Genomic DNA, 22706 nt, shown 5'->3' with positions numbered 1-22706 from the left:
GTCGCGGTAGGTGACGAGCGCAGGGAAAGGCTGGGGTCCGTGATAAGATGCGGTTCAGGGTAGAGAAGGAAGCTGGCTACTTAGTATCAATTCGTAAGTCGGGTTCAGCCTACAGGGCTGGCTGGCGTCACAAGCGTCGGCAGGCAGTGACAACCAAGCTCGAGCCCCACATTTCCTCTTAGCGCCCCAGCTCCCCTGTCTGTTCTGCAATGCGGGTTAGAGCTGAAGCTCCACGCCTTTTGTTTACTTTGTTTCCTAGTCCAGTATCTCAACCCCGATCCGCAATTGCATCAACACTACAAACATTCCGGCCAAACCCGCATAACTTCGTTCCCGTTGTTTCATTACTGCGCACTCAAATTTGGGGGTTCTGACAAAATGACACACTCTGGACGCACAAAGGGGCAGCCGGGTGAGTCTGCGCCCGCCGCTGGCCGGGTCGAGAACGCGCATGGCGCGCCGGAACAGACGATCGCGACAAAGGCGGGCAGCTCTTCTGCTGCTCAGGAGATCCCACGCAAAAAGCAGGCCACAGGAATCTCAATAAGCCAAAAACAGGCCCTCGTCGACAACCTCCAGCTCGAGAGTATGTAGTCGCGTCCTACAACGCCGCGCTCAGGGGGACGATTCTAACGCGTCAATAGTCACGGAACGCGCCCGGAAGCTTCGTGCGCAGTACAATCTCCAGGCCCAAGGTCTTCGAACACGTATCGAAATTCGCGTTAATCGCATTCCCATGGCGTTGAGGAAATCGAAGATGGGAGACCTGGCAGACAAGCATAAGAATGGTCAGCATCCTCAACTGTCGAAGCCCACCGCTTCCGCTTTCCCATCTTCAGTCTCCCGTCCACCGCCAGTACCGGCAAAAGACACCCCTGGGTCTCGCCCAATCTCTCAAGCGACCTCTCACACTACCACCACTACCGCCACCACCACAACTAAACGAGGGCCTGGACGGCCACCCAAACGGACTAGGTACAGGACTTTCTCTTCGAGGTTTGAATGCGTGCTGACCTGCAAAGTGATCAAATATCGGGGGCTGGCAAGGAGAACGAAAACGAGTCCGCAGAGCTAGAGCAGCCCAAAAAGAGGACCCGTGGTCATCCGCCCCCTCCTGCGGAATCGACCAAGGCGTCCAGGGTGCTGTCGCCGGCATCGTCTAATATTCGCACCCTTCCTCGCACCACACCAGGTGGCAAGTCTTTCATGTCACGACCTGGTCTAAACACTGTGGCTGGTCCATCCTCGCCTACAAAACAGCACAGCTCGTCCAACCTCTTCAGCAACCTCGCAGAGAAGGCTCGGTCAACACGCACAGCTGCAACGGGACGGAAGCAGACTGCGTCTACCTCCACTGCTGCAAGTTCAACTGGTGGATCGACAAGAGGGAGGAAACCAGCGACCGGTGCGACCACGAATACGGCGGCATCCAAGACGGCGCGGAGAGTTAGCGGCATCAGCGAGTCTAGTGAGAGCAGCACGTCGACGGTCGTCAAGAAGGGGACGGGAAGAGCGGCCCAGGCTGCGACGAAGGAGACGGCGCCCGCGCCGGCCACAAAACGGACAGTGATGGGCACGATCAGGAGAGGCGTCGCTGGGGCTGGGACGACGAAGAAAGCCGCAGCTGCGAAATCGACAACGCCGGCTTCTACAGCCACAGGTAGAGTTCTAAGGAATAGAAGTTGAGCAAATTGGACACGGAGTCGCGCAGGAAGGGGAAACGGATGGTACCACAGAAGAGTCACCTTTTTTTGAAGTCGTGCAATGACCGGGAATAGCAGGGTGTTCAGGAGGGCGTTGCGTCATTGGGATTGTTTGAGGCTATTGCGGCAGTCTGTTCTGCTTTTCGAGTGCCTGTCTTTAGTTCCCAGCAAGCATCACACAAGACCGTCACCGGCCGTGCTCATCAAGATAATGTAGTGCGCGTGCGTGTCTGCATGGCGAACTCGTTGAATTTCGCTCCCCTCCCCACCCCTGTCGTGGCTGAATATACCTTGCTCCTGCTCCAGCGTCTAGGCAGCGCTTGCCGACTTCTTCTTCTTGTCATCCACAAACTCGATGTTGTCCTCGGGTATCTGCTTGTACTTCTCGTTCAAAAAGTCCTCGATCTCGTCGCTCACGTCGCCCTGCACCACGATCTCCTCGCCCCCCGACGGAGTCTTGGTGACGCTGGAACCGGTGGCGAACTTCTTGCCGAACTCCTTGGCGACCTTCTTGAGGTCGAGGTCGAAGGCCTCGAGCCCCGAGACGGCCGTGACGTACTTGCGCTTGTTGCGCTCGATTCGCTTGATGGTGACGACGCTTGCGGCGCGCTTGTCGGCCTGCTTCTGCTCGGCGGCCTCGGCCTTGGCCGTCTTCTTCAGGGCATCCTTCTCGGCGCGCTTCTGAGCCTCGACCGAGAGGTTGGCTGTGGAGGCTGCTAGGGCTTCTGTGTGTTGGGAGTGGGGATGGTCAGGTTATCTGTTGTATGCAGGTATAGAGCGACGCAGGCGCAAAGCGGAGGAGTGGAATTCTCGTACCAGGTGACCATATTGTCTCGTACAGGTCCTTGTGGTTCTTCTGGAGCCACTCCTGGCATTTCTTTACCGTGCCCCCATACTCGCAGTACTCTGGGGGAAGGGTGCAGACTGTTGTGCATCATGTTAGCCACGGATGGTGGGGGGCCATATATGGAGGGGGGACAGAGAGGTTGGCGGCATTGAACGTACCACCGCAATACAGGACGCTCAAAGCTTGTGGCTCAGCCGGTGCAGTCTCAGCGTCGGCCATAGCAACAGCAAACAGTGTATAATTGAAGAGATGGTTCTTGAAGAGAACCGTGGAGTGGAGAGGTCGTGTGCGCTTTGTGGTGGGGAGCTTGTGCTTGGATGCAAGGCGATGTACAATGTTGACTATTGAGGGGTTGCTCCCCTCTGCCTTCCAGACCTGCCCCGCCATCATCAACGAGTGACTGAATGTGGGGTGAGTGCTGCATGTCTGCTCACAACTTCACCAGGGGAAGGTCCAATTAGGCTTAGGATCACTACCGAGGTACCTGCCCAGGCCAGAAATGCCTAGCTGTGAAAATGATTAATACTTACAAATACAAACACCAAGCGTTACTCATATGTACAACAGATATAATACTATATTATAGTAAGTGATCATCTTGCTGATTTCTAATTTCAGTGATCCGACTACTTTTGCTTCCTTGGTACTAAATCCTCGCGTCGGTGGGGAGGGAACGTGGTTGCAGATGCCCTCTCTTACCCTGACTGATGTATCACTACCTTGCAGACCCCCTTCTATTCCACCCACCAGGCACTTTCATTGAGCGCCTGCTGACCACTCTTATCTCAAAAAAATTACAAGCCGAAAAGTACGGATCTTCTTCCTCGAGCCTTTCGCAGGTGGATCTTGAATTTTTAGTTTCTACCGTGTACCCGGGGCATTCGAACATTAGCGACTGTCTGAGTAGCTAAGACCATGCAGCAAGGAGCAACCTCTTCGCTTGATCAGGCCCCTCATCACTAGACTTAGAGCCTCGAGGAGGGCCTCTCGACGAATATCTCACAGGGCGCCGGTCGAGCCCTCGACTGTTGCAGACAACAAGCTGTCCAGAACAGCCGGCCCACGGCGTCAATAAAGCTGATGCAGTATCCTCAGACATTTGCCGGGTCAGAATCATGACCTTCAGTGAAACGTCAGCCTTGCGTGCGTCGAGTCCCTCTTTCAGACCGGAGACAACATCCAAGATGGCCGTGCTGTTCTCCTGGGCATCAAGCACCAAGACTAGTCGCGGAAGAGATGACGCAAGGGCGACCAGTAGCTGCAGCCAATCGTCAACATTCTCACTGTTCTTGAATTGTTCGTGTTGTATCCTTGCTTTGGCTAGAATGTCGGGATTCTGCTCGATGATCTGTAATGTCAGGGACCGCAGGACGTCTGAAATCAAGACAGGCCCCTTGTTTATATCCACGCCTAGATATAGTACAAGACGGATTTTTGCGAGACGTGCCATCTCAATTATGTCGAGGGCAAAGTCGAGGGCAGCATCTTGACGAGCAAACGGGCTGTCGACACGGAGAATAGCTGACTTGGGAGAAGAAATCCACTTATGAAGAGCGGGCTTGTCCCAGATGGCTCCAAGTAGCTCACTTCCCCGGGTACGCCGCCGGTCTCGCGTTACCAGCCCGGTCTTGACAGCTCTGCTCGCGTCGATTGGTATAGAGTCGAAGAATACGGAAACGCTCTCGAGGTTGATGACAATCCGGACATCGTCACTTGATCCTGTGTCTTCCATGTATACCGTGGTCTTGGATGCATCATATCCTAGGTCCGGTTGACAGAGACTCGGATGTCCATGCGTTGATATGGCGAGAACCTCGCAGACCTTTGCATGAATCGCCCGAGTCTCGGTTTGATGAGCCAGGGCCGACTGTTCCCTCAGTCTTCGGAAACATGTGTCGATGGCGATTCTGGTGTCTTGGAACTCCAGCGGCCATGGGTTTGCGATGGCGTGCCAGAGTTTTCTTGCCCTGTTCCGACTCACATCGTGATACCACTTGGTTGCTTGTATACAGAAAGCCACGATGTGTGTATAGGCGTCTGCTAATGTCTGTTGGATCGCTTGAACCGGATATAGCTGACAGGCGACAAAGTTGACTTCTGGTAGCACTGAGCCGATCTCTGCGACAGCCTGAGCAATCTTAAGGGAAAGCTCTTCTTGATTCAAAGTTACCTGCGAATTTCAAGCAAATCCTCAGCTATTCAGACCTTCCTGTAGTCCACGGAGATTGACGATGTGAAACTACCTGGAATAAAAATTTAAAGGCTCCCCAGACAAGAGCCGCATATTCCGGATGAGAGGAAACGAAAGTATCGACTACTTGACTGTAGTGGTTGATTCTTGAGGCGGCGACTTTCCACCATCTCCCAATGGTCTTCACCTTCTTTGATTTGCATGCAGCTATTTTGTCGTACCGATTCTGGGACTCATAGAGGACCGCAAGAACGTCAGACATCGAAGACGCTGTCGACAACCACGATTGGTTCGCGTTTCTGCCCTTGAAGGTGGCTTCGTGGAATTGTTTTGCGCGGTCGAACGCCCTCTGGATGTTTTCGGTCGGGGAATCTCTACGGATTGTTTGGAGGCGACTGTCAACATAACTGTAGAACTCTCCGCGTTTGATTCCCCCACGCAAAAGGGAAGTTTATCAGCTTACTTCTGCGACTCGCCCAAATACCAGGCCTCGAGGTTCAAGCCCTGAGTGGCGAGCGAAACATTTGTCCGGGGATTTGTGATGCAACTACTTGCTGGACTTGACACCAGAGACTTTTCCATCCCCGCTGTAATTCGATTGATGATGGCCTGCGGCAGATGTATTTGGAATGAAGTGCGAATATGTGAAGATGATGTCGCCTCACAGACCTTACATTTGTCCTCTGCGGTGTTTGGCTACGCGCCTAATATCCTTTCAGCAACTTTGACTGCCAGGCCTCCGTTTGCCTCTCAGCCCCGGAATTCCGAGGCGCTAAGTAAATGCCTGCCTTCAGTGGGGCATGCGCCTTAGAAGCAGTGAATCTTGGAACCGGTGTGATGCCTAAATGGAAGAGGTGCAGAGCCCCATTTTCAAATAAGACAGTACTCCCCTTCGGAGTTCACTCTTCTGAATAAAACTTGTAGCAAGACGTTCATGACCACCAACATCTGGCATTGCCGCAAATCCAGCCCAGATGGAAGTGACTTCGGACAATAATCTTGTATCCAATCACCGGATTTCTGACGGCACAGAGGATGTTGTGCGGCTGGATTCTGCCGCGACCATCTCAGCTGATTTGACGGAGACCACCAGTGAGGATCAGAAGATCAATCTCCGTTCTGCTAAGGACAAAGATGTGGACAGCGGAGGTAGTGAGTACAGCATCTATAGTGACACTAGCGATGATGACGACGGTGGCAAGAAGAACGAAAATCAGAATGCTCGAAACAGAAAGCACCAGGTCTTGCCAATCAGCACCGATGGCACAAAATGTGAGTTTTCACGATTAGTCGCTTCCATTGATTGTTCAGCTTATTGACGTATGCGGCAGTGACCATTGACCCCAAGGAGCTTGAGGCGCGTGTTAAGGACCTCTTGCATGACAAGCTGTCAATGAATGCTTTCAATGGCACATCTCAAGCGGACAGCACCTCAAAAGTCGTTTCTCCAAATCAATATTCGACCAATAAAAGCGAGGTTTACTTCTCGGCAATCGCGAAACTCTGCGTAGAGAACATGATGTTGAGGAATAAACTTGACACCGCCCTCCGGACTGCGGAAGCGAGTACCAATCAGCCATCAGATTCGATCGTCGTGGAGCCTCTTGTGGAGGAAAAGCGACCCAAACCTGATACCTTCAAGAATTTCCACCTCGTGTACTGCACTCGAGGACGGAACAGCTATTACAAAGACGTCCCGAGAATGTTCAAAGGCGACCTGATCTCTGACCACCTTCGCGGTCAACACGGATTGCCGAAAGATTTGACCAATTTCTTGAAAGACAATCCGGAAATCATCTTTACTACAATTAATTGTTACAATTGTGGTTGTAACGGAGGCCCAAGTTACCACGGAACCGTCGGGTACAGAGACGGCAAACTGGTTGCAGATTCGCCCCTTGCCGAGCCCGCAAAGAACGTCCAGGTTGTTCTTGGGAAACGCATTCAGGACATCATCAAGGGGATTATCAAGTCACACGCAGAGAGTTTTAAGGGCTATTCGGCGGTAGACTTCCCAGCTTTGTGGATAGGGCCGTACCGCTTCTTCTTCACTCACAACAAAACTCTGTTGGACATTGCAACCTCTGCAGATGTGAGCGAGTCCGACCTGTCTTGCATCCAAATGCTATGCAATTGGTTCGAAACCAATCATCGCAAAGATTGGGACGAAGCACGCGAGCTGATGTCCAGGGGCAAGATCAATCCCAAACATGACACCAAGCTCTTCGGACCGGACGAGCTCTATGTCGGCCGGGTTAGCGACGATCCAGACGTCCTGGAAGTATTCAAATTCAAAGAGTATCCTTGGTTTGCTCCTCGCGACTCGTTCGCGGATCAATATAGCTGGGGCTTCAACGGTCGTTTTCACAAACTTGTCTCTACTTGCCCGTTGCGTGTGTTTCCCAAGCCCTCTGTCTCAGATGAGACAGAGGTCGATATCACTTCTTTGGACCTGTATCCCCTTTGCTTCGCTGAGCTCGGGACTAAAGAGAAGCTTATAGCCAGAGGCCACAAATTCTGGAACTGTCGCACGCGAAGTCTTGTTTGTTACCGAGAATCCGGAGAGGCGCCCATGTCGGGACAGGTGAGGGACACACCACAGTACAGAAACGAGGACTTTTGCTAATTAACAAATTTCGCTCTAGGCCGAGAAGCGATTCATGGTGGACTACGCAATGCTTCGCCGGATGTACCCGGATAAGACCGTGTTCAGCAACGCTTCAGACGATCTTGGCGAAGAAGCAATGAACAAGACCGAGCCACCGGATGACGACTTCCTTGCTATGTTACCACCCTACATCTATGGATTCGACATCGACTCCAAGACTTGGAGTAAGTACGCAACGGCAATCAATGATCCGAACCCGAAATTACAGCTTTGCAACACAACGGCTGACAAGATGCCAGGATCTATCAGAATCGATCGCACGACGGCGGTTACTTGGAATAAGGACGCCTTTAATAGGCTCGTGATTGCTCCAGACACGAAGGAGATGCTTCTGGCTGCCGTTACCTCCCATGGAGCGCATAATGTTCCGGCAACGGACTTGATCGCCGGCAAAGGCCAAGGGCTTTTGATCTTGCTTCATGGGGGCCCAGGGACCGGGAAGACGCTAACGGCTGAGAGCATCGCGGAGGCACAAGAGAAACCCTTGTACCGGGTAACGTGCGGTGACATTGGAATGGAGCCCGAGGATGTCGAAGTGGTATGCGTTGTCACTAATGCGTCCAGCCTCGAGCCTACTGTATCGTGTCCACTAACCAGTCATCGTAGTACCTGAAAAGCGTTTTGGAGATCGGAAAGGCATGGAAATGTGGTGAGACTCCAGCCTGGTATGAGCTGTTTGGAGATGAATGAGTATTGACCTCGATTACAGTAGTACTGCTTGACGAAGCAGATGTCTTCTTGGAAGCAAGGACTGTGCCCAACCAGAAGCAGAATGCAATAGTATCAGGTATGGCTTTTCCCATTGTCTTCGGGCAAACGACGCATTAAGCTCATATCGATCCAGTCTTTCTAAGGATGCTGGAGTACTACCCTGGCATTTTGATTCTGACATCGAATCGCGTGGCCACATTTGACGAGGCCTTCAAGTCGAGAATCCATCTGCCGATTCGCTATGCCGATCTGGATGAGGATCAACGTGTTCAAATCTGGAGTAACTTTCTCGAGGTCCTCAAGCGATCCAAGGAACGTGTGGATTTTGCAGACCTTGAATCAAACGTTCCTCACCTAGCCCAACTCGCCCTAAACGGAAGACAGATCCGCAGCGCGATCCAAATGGCAAGATATTTGGCTAGATATCGAAAGCAGATGATGGTCTACAAGCACGTGCAGGATGCTGTCGCTGCAGTCATGAAGTTCGATGGATACCTGCAGGAATTTCTGGGTCCGGATGATGTTTGGGCTAGACAAGAGAGACTAAGATAACTGCCGGGGCGCTTGGATTTTGTGATTGCAAATGTTGATTTTCGTCTGCTTGACTTCCTTCGGGAAAGTGTGATAGCCTAAAACTTAGGTTGGGCTTCAAACAACATGCCGTACTTCGTAAGGTTGCTCAAGGGTTCTAGAGTTGCTCATCTGAGAGGCTGACGGCCCCGGAACAACTCTCTGCTCTGCCCCAGCTGGTGCTAGTAGACAGGAGGCGAGAACACATTTAACGAAATTTTGCAGTCGTGTCAAGACACAGCTTCCCAATTGGCAGTGAATCCGGCCGTAGACGGCTCCACATATATAGCACGCCATAGATTTACAATACATGACAGGTAGCAAGTTTCTAATCCAAGTACAGGTCATCTAACCTAAACCATGGCAGAGTAACAAAGTCAGTATCGAGAAGCATAGCGACTGCTCAGTTTTACGATACAAGAGGCCTATCTTGTTTATATCAATGTGAGGTTTTTACCGACTGTCTAGGCCAAATAGAGGACGCTGTCGGGTAGAATAGCTCATACAGGCTTTATCACAATAATAAACTCAGGAGAACATTCTCTCAGGATGTCATCTCGATCTTGTGCCTAAAGATACTTAGGTTTAGATTGCCGTCAGTCCACCCGTGGGGTACGGACGGGGAAACGATGCGGGTCGTTTGACTAGTCAGGAAACCCCTTTCAGCCTTGGCGGGTCGCACTACGGGATGTCAAGATGGTCTTATACGGGATATTTCGTAGTGTGAGGCTGTCGTCGGGATGGAGTTGCCCCTTATTTATGCTTATTTCCTAAAGTCAGAAATCGAGTAGGCAGGCTGTGAAGGGGTTTGAAATGAGGTCGCAATTGTTGAGTGTTCATTGCTCAGGTGAGTTGCGGTTTACCAACGCATTAGTGTCGACAATGCCATCACTCTCTGGAGATGACACTCAACGTAGGCGACGCCTCTGCGGCTGGCTCTCGACAATCCCAAGTCCGATTCCAGTTTCCATCAATCGGAAGTCTGCAGATCCTCTGCAGATCGATTCACGCAAAGAGCACGCAACAGGGGCAGCCCGGCAGGGCTGGCAGGCTGTGATTGGAGCCTTCTCGCAGTTGTTTCATAGTAAATTGCAGCCCACTTTCTCGGAAACGAAACGCCGCCTGGTGGCCCAACGAACAAGCAGGGCCAACCTGGCGGCGCTTGTGTTCTTCTGCCATCACGGAAAGGACAAAAGTGCTTATGGTAATACGGAGGAGATTTATAGCTGTGGCTTGCCTCTTCAAGACTGTCGGTGCGGTCCAGATAGAATGTCTCCCGAGGCTGAGAATACCTGTCACACAAGCCCCTTGCGGTCGCAGGATCACCGGCATAAGCGATGCAAGTGGATTGTGCATGATTCCTTACCTTTATCACCTGGATAGGCCGGTGGAGATGCCAAGGGACAATATATCCGCCAGAGAAGCTAACAACCCACAGCACTGGTCCTTCGCCTCTGCCGGACAAGGCCTTAAACGCCGGCTTGGCGATGGAGTCGTTGCTATAGATATAATGGATGAGACCGCCTGGGACGTGGAGGGAGAAATGTTTCCTTGATCGAGCTCTATCCATCACCTTCGCAGCAACAGACTGTGTCTTTCTTTTACAATTAGTCTGTTGTGGCCGGTTATTCCACCCAGCTCATTCCGTTCTTTTCAGCACATCACGAACTCCAAACAAACACACAATAGATCCACAATGGCTAGATCAGACCTCTTCTCCGTCTTCCTCGCCCTCACCGTCGGCGCCAGCGCCCTTCCCCAGCGCGGCACCCCCGTCGAGAGGGCGGCCGCGCCCCCGGCGACCTTCAGCCCACAGCCCAGCACGGGTCCGGGTGGCAGTGACTACAAGGACTCTGCGCACTTCCGTGTGTACAGCGGAGCCAGCGATGCGGACAAGGCGCTGGAGATGCTGGAGGGCGCGTACGAGTGCTTCGTCAACACGCTTGGGTGGCGGTCGAGCGGCCTCTCGTTCAACGACGAGACGGACGCCGGGCCGTACTACAAGACCAACGTGTACTCCGTGAGCAACCTCGAGAGCGCCGCGGGCGTGATGCACTCTGAGGTTGGCCCCGGCGCGGGCTGGCTCGAGGTCGTCAGCGATTACCTGGCCACGCCGACCGTTACGGTCCACGAGTACGGCCACGCGCTGCACTACCACCAGAAGACGTGGGTCGACCAGACCAACACGGGAGCCTGGTGGGAGACGGTGGCCAACTGGGTCGCCGATACGTACTCGACCAGCCCTCTGTGCGCTGATGCGCGTACTGCGCACAACCAGGAGGAGGGCCGCAGCGAGCTCGAGCTTGCCAAGGTCATTGGTGACTCGTTCCAGGTCATCGTCGATGGCACTCCCGATTCGGGCAACTACTACCAGGCAGTAAGTGGCGATGTTATGCTTCTCCTTGGTACTGTAATAGCTGACCCCGTATGCCGCAGTGGCCCCTTCTGACGTACCTGACCAACAACCCTGACAACTTCGCCGGGCTGGGCAAGGACGCCCTGCACCAGATGATGGTGCAGTACGAGGCCAACAGCAACGAGACACCCCTGCACGCGCTGCAGCGCGTGGCCGGCAACTCGACGGCGGGCGAGATCGTGGGCCGCTACTGGGCGCGCATGGCCTACGTCGACATCGGGCACGCCCAGGCCCAGGCCGCCTTCGAGGAGCAGAAGAGCACCTTCAACTACGCCAACGTCGATGCGTCTGGCGACGGCTACGCCGTCAAGTCCGCCCGCGCCCCGCGCTACATGGGCGCCAACATCATCCCCCTGACCGCCGAGGGCGGCAAGGTCGAGGCCAAGGTCACCTCCTCCGGGGCCTTCACGGCGACGCTGGCCATCAAGGGTGCTGATGCCGTGCGCTATGTCAGTCTCGCCAACGGGTCTGGATCAGCTGAGGTGGCCAGCGGAGAGGAGGCCAGCCTGGTGGTTGCCAACACTCCCAAGGAGCTGCTCGAGTACAACGGGTTTGAGCTGGAGGGCAGCAAGGCCAACGAGGGCCTGGACTACTCCTTCACCCTGACCGGTGCTACTGTCGCCTCGGCTTAGGTTGAATTGGGGTGAAGTTAGGCTTGGGCTGGCAAGGAGCCTCTTCGTGTACATATTCACAAGTTACCGTTGTATATCAATTAGTGTGATGGCGTAGTGCCAACGGTAAAATGTCTTGATCATGGGCATGTGATGTCTGTCTCGCAGGAGAATATTGACTAGATTTGAACCGTTGCAGTTCAATATAGAATTAGCGCTACATACTGTGTACACTCTGAAGAGGTAAAAGATAACCATTGGTTGCTAATAAGACGGGCTACTATTAAAACAGATAAGTTTACAGTCTGTCACTGTGCGTTTACAATAAAGTTAGATGGTGAGGCTAGCAAAATTGAGTCTGGGTGTTTGTACTGCTGGGAGTGCGTTATATCTGCGAAAATGTAAGCGGCGATCACACTGCGTCTCTGCTTTTGAATAGGTTGTTGAAGACTCGAGACATTATTCGTGAGAGCTGTTCGTTATCAATATTTACATAGGTGGACAAGTTACGTTTGCATCTCAGGGAAGTCGGGCCCTGCTGTCGGTAACCAAAAACCTGTGGCGAATTTCCAAACCCGTTCCGAGATCCGGTTAGCATTCCTCTACCTCGCCTTCTGATAGTACACGTGAATGCGTAATCTTTGTGGCTATAAATCCTGAAATTCGACAAGCAGAAAAGAAGAGCGCTCGTCAGTCTCAAGAATATCAAAAACAGATTTCCATTCCATTGACACTCCATCACAATGAATAATTTAATTATCGTAGTATCCACCGTGCCGTTCCGCATCCGTAATGCTCTGTTGTATTTCCAGCTTCCGTGACAGGTCCTGCAACTGGCCCCGGAAGTCCTTGACCGATCTGACTACGATCTTGAGGCTTTCTAATGTTAGCCATGGATATGACAACAGCTGGGCTGTCATGAACATGTTCCTGATGTCTCGTCCAGTGACCTTATCTTTCACCATGTCATCCCGCCAAAACTCTTTGAAGTGTCTCGCAATTCTCTCTTTCTCGCCCGGCTGGCAGTTCTCCTCGCTCAGCTGCTTTGTGAATGTTTCCCAGATGTTGTCCAGTGTAGTTTCGTCCGGTTCCCGAAATCGAACTGAGTAGTGCACTCGCGACTGCACTGCAATGTCGATGGTGAGGATACGGTTGGTTGTCATGATAAGGATCCCTCTGAAATATTCCAGCTGTCTCAAGAGGACTATGTTGAATCGTTAGAGTTGCGGAAACCGGTGTTGAATGTCTAGGTGCCGATTTGGGAGCTCGGTGGAATTCATCAGCTTACCTGAGACCAAGGCATTCTGTTCAAGTTCTGCTCGTCTCCTTAATTGAAGAAAAACATCGGCTTCATCGCTGAAATGATACAGTAAGCATTCACTGACACCGCTCACCTTCCTCCAGGAAATGCCGGTGATTGCTTACAGAAGTAACAAAGCCCCCCACGCATGTGCCAAGTGGAAGAACTTCTGGAAGACACCATTGACCTGGCTGCTATCGTTGTAATTAAAATCTGAAGCATCAATCCTAATTAAGGGTCTTCTCTTCTCATCGGCAAGTGCTTCTGCTGTCATCGTCTTTCCCAAACCAGGTGTTCCTGAAGTAGACTGAGCTCAGCAACTGACTACATTGGAGTGCGGTGGTTTGGGTATTCAGATGCCGGGATAGTTGCAGCATTTGAGTAGAGTGATCAGATCTGGGAATTGACTTACCATGCAACAATATGACGAGACCCTCTCCCTTATTCGGGATGAGATCTCGAATTCTCGCCTTGTCCCTGGAGTCTCCTATCTTTAGATGATTTGTTACCAAGCTCATGATGTTCTTTTTATGAGCCCCAGGCATTGCAAGGGAATCCCAACTTCGTCCACCTCGTTCCGTACGATCCTCTTCCTCGATCGAGTCAACGTCTATCTGGGCCCAGATTTTGTGGCTGACAATAAATCCCAGAACGCGTGGAGGGAGTTGAGCATAGAAACTATCGATCGTATCTGTGTCTTGATCCTTCTCCGTGGAAGTTTTGGGTTTGGTGCTGTCAACCTGATCACTGGCTGTGAATTGCTGCCGCCATTTCGCTCGAAGGCCATTCAGCTCACAGAGAACACACACGCACAACTTGAATGTGTCTGGAACCATGTTGCCCAAGTGAAGGCAGCACCCTCCAGCGTACTTTTTGTAGAGCAACGGGTCCACTATGATGTTGACCTTCTCTATCTCGTTTGAAAGCCGGGTGGTGGAGGAAGACTGGGCTTCAGAGTCGGGCTCCAGCTTGACATTGTTGGCATCAGCGCCCGAAGAGGAGTGCCGTTTCGTAGCTGAAGAATCGTACTCGGTAAAGCTGCTGCAGCGGAACTGGCGTGATTTCGCCATAGATCCAACGCAAAACTCCCTAAACTTTCGTCCTCGCTCCGCCAACTTGTGCCTGAGGGCGTTCTCGTCTTCTCCATTGGCGTTGTAGAAAGAGACAGGGTAGCAGGGGAGTTCTTGGACCTTCTTCTTCCCTGAGAACCCTTGAATGGGGAAGTCGTGGCAATAGCGGACCAGGTCTTCACCATCCCAGTCATATCCCCAGCAAGACACCACAAAACGTGAATGATCACCCGATGGCCTATGTGATCGAACTGTGAAGATCTGGGGGAGGCCGTTGAACGGGAAAGACACAACCTCTGAGCCGGGAGGGAAGAGTAGCCACATGGTATCAGACTGGACAGATTGTTCCTTGCGAATGTCCTCTCGTGTTTGAAAGAGCTCACTCTCGTAGCGTTGTATATGCCTTAGGAAGCACCGCAGCTCGGCTTTAGCCTGCCGATGCTCATCGGCAGGCCTTGAGGATTTATCATCCTCTGAGTGAGCGACATCCGATAACTTGTCCCATTCGTGCAAAATCAGGACGTCCATCGTCGAAGTGACGGCAGGCGTGGTAGTCCATATCTTCTCGCAATTCTCGTGCTCCAGCAAGGGTTTGATTGTTTTGCGGATGATATTTCGCAACCTGGTTGAAAAAACCTTGATGACGGTCTTTTTTTGAAGACCTTCCTTGGAAATATGCGGTATGAACTCCATGGCAGTCCCTTTCTCCGGTAATAGCTTCTCCGTTTGGCCAGAGCTGGTTGGAGCCTTTCCTTCTTCGGCGACATAGTTGCCTGACTCGTTCTGTCTGTTGATGGTGTACTTCACCTTGACACCCTCGCACAGCTCTTCAAGCTCGCCACGCTCGGTATCGTTTGGCTCGGCCGTAGCAGCAGCCGTAGTAGGGTCGGCTTTTCCAGCCGAGTCGCTCACGAGGGTTTCATCTTTGCTTCCTGATTTCGTGAGGCCGAGGGATTCTTCGATTTTGGCCAGTCGTTGCTGTAGCTCGGTGATAAGGCTATGTCCAATTGCTGGTGGCTGGTGACTGTCCGTTACTACCGGTTTGACGACACTGGAAAAAGTTACTTTAGGTTCTTACATGATTGGTATTGAACACGTCTTTTTCTGCTGATGTCTGATCCGGACCAGCAGTATGATGCTAGTTGGGAAGAGTCAGGCAAAATTTTGAGAACACGGCAGTTGCTGGAGGGTGATACACACATCTCCGCATGTATCCATGGCGATGAATGAGAAGGTATAGTTGTACAGTTCAATAGCACAACTGTGATCTCAAAGGGCTCAGTGGTGGTACCGCAAGAGGTTGAATAGGTTCTTCTCGATCACTGATGATATTGGAAGCGGCGGTATTGCTAACAATGGACGAGCGATAAAGAAATTCCAGAAGACCAACGACTTCGAACGGGATGGTTCTCAGGAGCAGCTGTCCTCCATTATATACTATTGCGGCAATGCGATGGTAACAATCCATGGTCGCCCAGTATTCAACACAAAAAATCGACAAGGCTCTATTTTGGGGGTCTACCTAAGCGCCTTCGACGCCACGGAAATTGGCAAACCGCACAAGGGTTGGACGCATGCGAGGTTCCAAGCGGAAAAGTATTGGTGAGGTTGGGGGGGGGGGTTGAAGAGACGACCGATGGAAGTTGCTTCTTCCTCTATACTATGGTATTGGCCTCTCAGAATCTAATTTAGGTGTATTCTCAACAGAAGCATCGAAGGATTCGGTAGGTCCTTCGAGACCATGCTTGTCAGAATTGCTGTCAAATCAGCGTTCACTACAGCCTCATTGTCAGTCATGGCGATCTGCACGTAACGCAAGTTTTGTTCATGGTATGGTTGCACCATGTCCGAGCAGCATCGTTGAAGGAAGCCATCGACGCTTTCAATTTCCAATGAGAGCTCGAGAAGGTACATATTGTACTACACATTCCAACTGAACGCTGTGGGCGCACTGTCACGCGAAGCACGCCACTAGTTCTGAGGCTTTCACCGGTCGGTTGAAATCAGCCTGAGAGTGGTTTCTTGCCACATGCCTTATTTTGTGCCTTTGGCGAGGTAATTAGCCCCGGCCCCCTCCTCCTCTCGGAAGCAGTGAGCGAACTTCAAGGAAAGTGCCATTTGCCCTCTGTGGATTCGATTTCATGCAGATGGGCGTCAACGCGGAAAATCTGATAGGCCTAGAGATGGAAGCCTCCTGCAGACCTAGGTGGCGTACACGGGTTAGGCGCACACGGATCTCTGGTCAGCCAGCCATAATTACCTACCTACTTCCTAAGTAGGCACTGGTCTGCACCCGCTAGACCTGGAATGTACCCATCAATGTCAGCCTCTTTACATCAGACATCGTACTTACCTGGTTACGACACATACTCAAACACACTCTCAAAAGCGATCTCCTGAAGGCCCGGGATAGTCCACATCACATCAGTAACAGTCGCAGAATGGCTTTGCAAACGATGCAGTCAAGCCCCGACGCGGGCGACGAGAACGGCTTCGTACAGGCCGACATGGAAACCTTTTCCAATGAGTTGAGTAGAAGGCTGGCGGAATCAGTCGAGGTAAAAGACACGTTTAAGCTCACAGATGACCGGGAGAAACTCAACGACTTTCTGTCCCAAGTTCAAACGGAATACGACAAACTCCAAGGATCTCGACTACGGCATAAAAGGGGCATGGGGATTCGCATCTCAAGAATATGCGCCAGCATGTCACGTCTCCTCACGCATTACGCAGGGATCGCTGAGCTTATCAAGTCCATAGATTCAAGAGCCGGCCCTTTGGCTTATGGTGCTCTTGCGGTTTGCCTCTCGGTGTGTGCACCCCCATTCTCTAAAAAAAAAAAAAAAAATTGCCGCTCATTTCGTTTGAGCGCATATATTATGGGCCATCCACAAGTTGTGTCTCGTTCAGCTAACATAGCAATAGCTGGTAGGGCAGAAAGCGGAGCTGGAGGAGATCATGTCTTCAGGGCTGGAAAAGGTCTCATACTGGCTCCAAGACATTGGAGACTACGAGGCAATATGGAAAGAATCTTCAACTCTGAGGATTTTTCTATACCTTGTTTATCGCAAGGTCTTGGGCTTTGTGATACAAATCTGGGACTATTCGTCCGGAACGTCAAAACGTATTACTACCCTAGAACCTATCACTGAGAAGTATCGAAAGTTCTTGTGATATTTTGAGCACACATACTGACAGCCTGAAAGGAAGGGTATTTTCTGCGCTCAAACGACCACCTAAATATGATCTAGCACCGCAGCTTGAGAACATCAAACAAGCTGTCGACATGGTTATTGCCGAAGCGAGGAAGGAGCACCAGAGACTGGACGTAACGCAATGGCGCATAGAGGAAGGTCAGAGTCAAACAGTTGCATAATTGGCATTAGGAAACCTGCTGCTGACATGGACATCGCAGAGCGCAGAGAGCGTGAGTGGAAAAACGCTGTCTCCTCACTCCGTACAAGTGCGCGATGCCCAGAAACTGTGACCCCTGGTCAATTTTTGGAGATGCTGCAGGAGTCCTCTGCTGGATTGGACGACGACAGTCAATCTGAAGACGATCAGACTAGTCAATTGACAGGGCACCCGGCCTTCAAATGGTGGTCTGAGTGCCACCACAGCTGCATGTTGTTGTTGACTCCACACAACGGATCGGATTCTTCCCCGTCGCCTGATCAGCCACTTTGGACCTCGCCCATCATCTCAGAATTCGCCGAGACCGTGCCTGAAAGGCAGAAGCACCGGGTTTTCTATCACCCAATCGACGACCGGGCGCCGAGGCCGTCCAGCTTGGTCGCGCTGATCATCTGCGACATTCTGGAGAAGGAAGAAGACCTATTCAAGTGCATGGGACAGAAGGCCAAAGACGTGTTGATGGGTGATATGTCTGATGAGCTTGACTTGCTCGAAGCATATCTGCGGCTGCTCCGTGAACTGATACGCGGCTGGGGAGAGAGGCACGATGATACGGCGTTCTATATTATCTTTGATCGTCTTCATGTATATTTCCGCCGAAATTCAGCTTCACCGGGTGGTCAGGATCTATCTGGGTCGGCTATTGCGATGTTGAAGGGCTTATACAGAATGTTGGAGAGATTACAGCAGCCCGCGGTGAAGGTCCTCGTCCAGGTGGATGCAGCACGAAGAGAGCATGTTGTTGGGCGCTTGGACGTTTTCGGCGATCCCAAATATTTCCGTTTCTCAGGTCTTCTGTCTCCATAGGACTCTTCCTTTTTTTTTTTCTTCTTTTTTTTTCCCCCCTCTCTGTGTCTCACTATGCGCTGATGTTGGTAGTTGCGGAATGAGAAGCGCATACATTAGATGCCATATCCTTTTGTGATGACTTCGGCGACTGACGAGACGGAGAGGTTTGCAACGCTGGGACAAAAGTTCACTACCGTTTAGGTCATTATGATGACAGTGGAACCCACCTGGGCACCTATATACCTGATGCAAATCCTCATCCCAGCGCCTTCTCATTCGAGCCAACGCGAGATCCAAATCCCATTCTACGTTGCCCCACCTCCCACCTCCCAACCCCCTCCAAGCTGAACTTGTGCTCCAACAGACGTGATTGGTTTCACCGCCCCATGGCCAAACTACGCCTCCCTATCATCAGCTCATCAGTGCCTTGAAGTGCGAGTTCAAATGCACCGCATGTCTAAGCCTCAGCATCTGCCGAAACACCTCACGTGCTGGACAGGTTCAAACGCACAAGCTGTAGCGCTCGGCAATGAAGGCTCATTCTATAATCAGCTGACGTGAGATCTGAGATTGAATTACGCTCTGGTTTAGCCTTGGCCTCAAAAGTAGGTTTCAGGGGTTCGTACAAGTCCATTGTCATACAACTTAGTCTGAAAGTCGAAGCCGCCAGTTGCTCCCCCTCCTTCTAGAATTCACAGACAGCCAACGGCACAGTCGTACTGCATCTAGCCCCCTGTTTACACCCAGCAGTACTGAGGTAGGCTTGTACGTAGATGAATCATGTTGATGAGTGAACCACCCAACTCAAAAGAACCACCAACTCGGCGAACCAAGAATTTTCAACCCCCGCCTTTCCCGTCCTTCCTACCATCTCCAATCTCTCCCCGTCTTTCATTGCAACCAACTCGCCTTTGTTATCAACTCGGCCTCGCATTCAGCAACCCTGGCAGCCATGACTGAGGGACTGGCACCATTTCCTGTTGAAGGCCTGTCAGAGCCATGCCAGACATGGTATAAGGTTGTCGGCGACCTCGGAACGTCAGCAGTCCCGTTGATCGTGCTCCATGGTGGCCCTGGGGCGTGTCACGACTATCTGCTACCCTTGACTGACCTCGCGCCCTCCATCCCTCTCGTCTTCTATGACCAGATCGGAAACGGCCGGTCGACACATCTGCGCGAGAAGAACGGCGACGAGCAGTTCTGGTCGGTGGACCTGTTCATGAAGGAGCTCGACAACCTACTCCTGCATTTAAATCTTCAAGATCGGCCCGTCGATGTCTATGGGCACTCGTGGGGTGGCATGCTTGCGGCCGAGTGGGCAGCAGCACAGCCGGGCAATCTCCGGCGCCTGGTCCTCTCAAACAGTCTTGCGAGCACGGAACTCTTCCTGGACGGTCTTATCACTTTGAAAAAGCAACTGCCCCAGGATGTCCAGGAGGTATTGGATCGTGCCGAGGAGACCCATGACTTCGAGAGCCCTGAGTACGAGGCTGCCGTTGAAGTCTTCTACAAGCGACATCTCAGTCTCGCCAGGCCTTGGCCGGCTCCAGAAGTCCAGGCTGCACTTGACTGGTTTGCCACGGACCCGACTACCTACGGTACAATGTACGTCGTGTTCTGCCTCACCTGGGGAGGAAAAAAGATGAAGAGCTAACCACAGGTCCAGGTATGGTCCGAGCGAGCTAGTCGCATCCGGCTCGCTTCGCAACTGGACCTCCATACCCAAGTTGCCCAGAATCAAGGTCCCCACCCTTCTGATCAATGGGGCACAGGATGAGGCTCAGGACGTGGCGATGCAGCCCTTCTTTGACCACATTGGGCATGTCAAGTGGATCACGCTGGACAATGCTGCGCACTTCTCCCATGTTGATCAACGGGAGAGCTACATGAAGCATTTGGGAGGCTTCCTCAAGGCGTAAACACCACGGTGAGCGGGCCACTCGGTGGTCGTCTCGTAGGGTGAGTAATTACCTTGGACTTTTGGTACGCAGAGTCTACATCTGTACATGGCGGTAGTCTACTGAATACATCCCACAATTTTGGTCCTCATTTGGTTGTGGGAAAAAGAACAGGGTATCATAACTTACCATTGCATCATTCCCCCTGGCCCTGAGCCGCATCACCAACGACGGTTCTTGGCCGCGCCAGCTGTGAGACCTGACCACTAACATATTGGACCGTCTGCCAAGACTGATTCATAACCTCACAAAGGCTTTTGGAAGCGTTGGGAAAGATTCAGTACCCTGTAGTACTGCAAGCATAAAGGAGTCACTAGCATGAATGGCTTACACACTTTTATATGGAACTAGACACAAGAACTATATTTGATTATTTCAGCCTCAGTACCTACCCTTTCTCAATCCCCCTTCATCGGGATCAATAAACGGCCAAGAGGACCGGATTTCACTGTTAATGTAGCACTCCCACAAGCGATACCTCAAATGCATAGGTAGAATACAAATGATGCGAATGGTTCCTGATATGGTGTAACCTTAAAAGTTTGGTGCAGGGGCAGGTCCTGGCGCCGGGGGCCTTGGTGGTGGCTGAGGCTGAGGTGGGGGTGAAGGCGGTGGAGTGTCCTTGATTGGGTTGGAAGACATTTTGAATGTTTGAATCAGGTGAGTTTCGTAGTTGCGGGATTTCTTTTGCTGTACAGGCTTGTGATCTTAGACTTGTTTGAGTATTGAGGTTTAAGCAAGAGGGTAGAAGAGAGGGAGTCCAAGAGCTTTCTCAATTTAAATACCTGGCAGATGACTGGCTCACTCGTTTTATTTTCAATTAATTAAGTGAATAACTGACCCCATTTTCTCAATTGAATTCTACCTTCACTTTTCCAACACGAGTCTGAGCTGCTGCGGAACAAATTAACAGCGTGAACAGCCATTGCACTGCTCTCAGCTTTGAATGAGTGCTGAAAAGCCGATGATCACCAGTCGTAAAGGGTTGAAAAAACAAATATAGGATACCTTGAGCTGCTTAACAGCTTTCGAAAATTCGGACCTTTTCTTTTGGGGATGGGGAGGTGGAAGGGCCTGGGGATGGAGTTGTTGCAGTTGATCTACAAGATGTTCAATTTCGTGGTTGTGGGGAGTTCCAGATCATTTTTACTTGGTAAACAACCTTGAGAGTCAATTTAGGGAACTGGATCGTCTTATAGAAGAGAACGGAACACTATGGTGGTATTGTTTCCTCATACCTGGGCATGATTCACCTCGGTCGTTAGAGTTGTACCCAAATAAATGGGCCAAAAGTGACTGCTTGACAGGATGGGCTCTAGCTCCTGAAGGTCTTACTACCGCCTCAGGAGCATTTTGTAAAACATGAGCACTGGGCTATGGCATCACTGATATTCTCAAATGGATAGACCCCCAAGCGTAACCCTTTGTCACCAAGGACTTTAATCGTGTATATTGCATCAGTTAAGCGTAGCTGGGAGTGATCTTGGCTGCCGTGCTTAAACTGCAAGCCATGGGGAAAACATATTGCGAATTTGCTGTACTTAATCAAGCTTGGCTCGAAGCGTCCCTCGCAGGCCTTAGTCACTCTTCGTTACGGTTGACCTAGCCAACAGCCCAGGCAAAGTATTGGGAGCCGGTGAGCAGACATATGATGGCATTGAGCTATCTGCCGCAGCTACCTCTATGTTTCTCTTCCCATACTCATCCCGCCCTTATGCTCCCTCTCATCTACTAGAGTCTCTTCTCCGTGTTGATACAGCGAGTCAGCTCTCAGAGCCGGGGGATCTTGGAAAGACCAGAGAAAGAACACAAAGCAACAAAATACTTCAACCGCCCAGAGGAATAATAGCCGCTGCTTCGGCGCCAGCTCCAAGCCCTCTCGATTGGCGCGAGCGAGCAGGAGTAGGGACTGAATGAATGAAACCAAGATCCACACGGCTGTTGCCCCGGTTAGATCTCTGTCAAGACTAGAATCGATTTGGTATGCTTGCACCCACTGGTCCTTTTATCTCTGCACCCAAGACGCGCAGCGGAGAAGATGAGGCACAGGGCGCTGATGCACGAGGTCGAGAAAAGAACTACACTCGGCAACGTCAGTCCACGGTTCTACTACTGGCCAAGTGACAGAGGGTCCTGTCAAGGTTTGCGCGTGAAGGCAACTCATACAATTATTGATTCCGTCTTGGGTCACGCAATCAGGACCACAGTGGATAATATCGCTGCCAGACATAGTGGTGGGGCTACTTTGTTTCCTTTTTTTTTGGCCCGAACCGTCGGTACTGGTCCCTCGGCGTCGTCGAGTTGTGCGCCTAGGCGATCCTTGGTAAGGAGATGAGACCCGCGGCACTGAAACGAATAGCGCCCGTGAGCATATCACATCATCACGGCCGTCTGCGGGACCCTGGGGGCTTATTAGTATTAGTAACCTTCTCGGCGGACATCCAACTCGCTCAGGGTC

The 22706-nt window shown here is 51.7% G+C and overlaps 7 protein-coding genes across 7 annotated transcripts; 4 read left to right on the top strand and 3 right to left on the bottom strand.

The window, feature by feature from the left end:
* Positions 1-378: 378 nt before the first annotated feature.
* Positions 379-1686, top strand: INS49_008198 (uncharacterized protein; the record flags this gene model as incomplete). The annotated part of the gene is made up of 3 exons (XM_043168943.1): positions 379-586; positions 645-879; positions 1023-1686. The coding sequence occupies 3 exons, from the start codon at positions 379-381 to the stop codon at positions 1684-1686; spliced, it is 1107 nt and encodes a 368-aa protein (XP_043026623.1).
* A 326-nt stretch (positions 1687-2012) lies between these two features.
* On the bottom strand, positions 2013-2937 carry INS49_008197 (uncharacterized protein; the record flags this gene model as incomplete). Its single annotated transcript, XM_043168942.1, has 3 exons — positions 2013-2428; positions 2520-2627; positions 2709-2937. The coding sequence occupies 3 exons, from the start codon at positions 2935-2937 to the stop codon at positions 2013-2015; spliced, it is 753 nt and encodes a 250-aa protein (XP_043026622.1).
* A 520-nt stretch (positions 2938-3457) lies between these two features.
* On the bottom strand, positions 3458-5323 carry INS49_008196 (uncharacterized protein; the record flags this gene model as incomplete). Its single annotated transcript, XM_043168941.1, has 3 exons — positions 3458-4720; positions 4929-5115; positions 5205-5323. 3 exons carry the CDS (start codon positions 5321-5323, stop codon positions 3458-3460), a joined length of 1569 nt encoding a protein of 522 aa, XP_043026621.1.
* A 392-nt stretch (positions 5324-5715) lies between these two features.
* Positions 5716-8672, top strand: INS49_008195 (uncharacterized protein; the record flags this gene model as incomplete). Its single annotated transcript, XM_043168940.1, has 8 exons — positions 5716-6013; positions 6073-7101; positions 7297-7325; positions 7387-7573; positions 7649-7947; positions 8016-8074; positions 8159-8196; positions 8254-8672. 8 exons carry the CDS (start codon positions 5716-5718, stop codon positions 8670-8672), a joined length of 2358 nt encoding a protein of 785 aa, XP_043026620.1.
* A 1714-nt stretch (positions 8673-10386) lies between these two features.
* INS49_008194 (uncharacterized protein) lies at positions 10387-11738 on the top strand (the record flags this gene model as incomplete). Its single annotated transcript, XM_043168939.1, has 2 exons — positions 10387-11067; positions 11127-11738. 2 exons carry the CDS (start codon positions 10387-10389, stop codon positions 11736-11738), a joined length of 1293 nt encoding a protein of 430 aa, XP_043026619.1.
* A 731-nt stretch (positions 11739-12469) lies between these two features.
* INS49_008193 (uncharacterized protein) lies at positions 12470-15305 on the bottom strand (the record flags this gene model as incomplete). The annotated part of the gene is made up of 5 exons (XM_043168938.1): positions 12470-12921; positions 13430-13504; positions 13601-15104; positions 15166-15225; positions 15288-15305. 5 exons carry the CDS (start codon positions 15303-15305, stop codon positions 12470-12472), a joined length of 2109 nt encoding a protein of 702 aa, XP_043026618.1.
* Positions 15306-16528: 1223 nt separating this feature from the next.
* On the top strand, positions 16529-20209 carry INS49_008192 (uncharacterized protein; the record flags this gene model as incomplete). The annotated part of the gene is made up of 7 exons (XM_043168937.1): positions 16529-16897; positions 17013-17242; positions 17298-17440; positions 17503-17514; positions 17794-18086; positions 19309-19895; positions 19957-20209. 7 exons carry the CDS (start codon positions 16529-16531, stop codon positions 20207-20209), a joined length of 1887 nt encoding a protein of 628 aa, XP_043026617.1.
* Between the last annotated feature and the right edge of the window lie 2497 nt (positions 20210-22706).

This window comes from Diaporthe citri, assembly GCF_014595645.1.
Source record: "Diaporthe citri strain NFHF-8-4 chromosome Unknown scaffold_3, whole genome shotgun sequence".
Classification (NCBI taxonomy): domain Eukaryota; kingdom Fungi; phylum Ascomycota; class Sordariomycetes; order Diaporthales; family Diaporthaceae; genus Diaporthe; species Diaporthe citri.
This window is presented reverse-complemented; position numbering and strand designations above follow the sequence as displayed.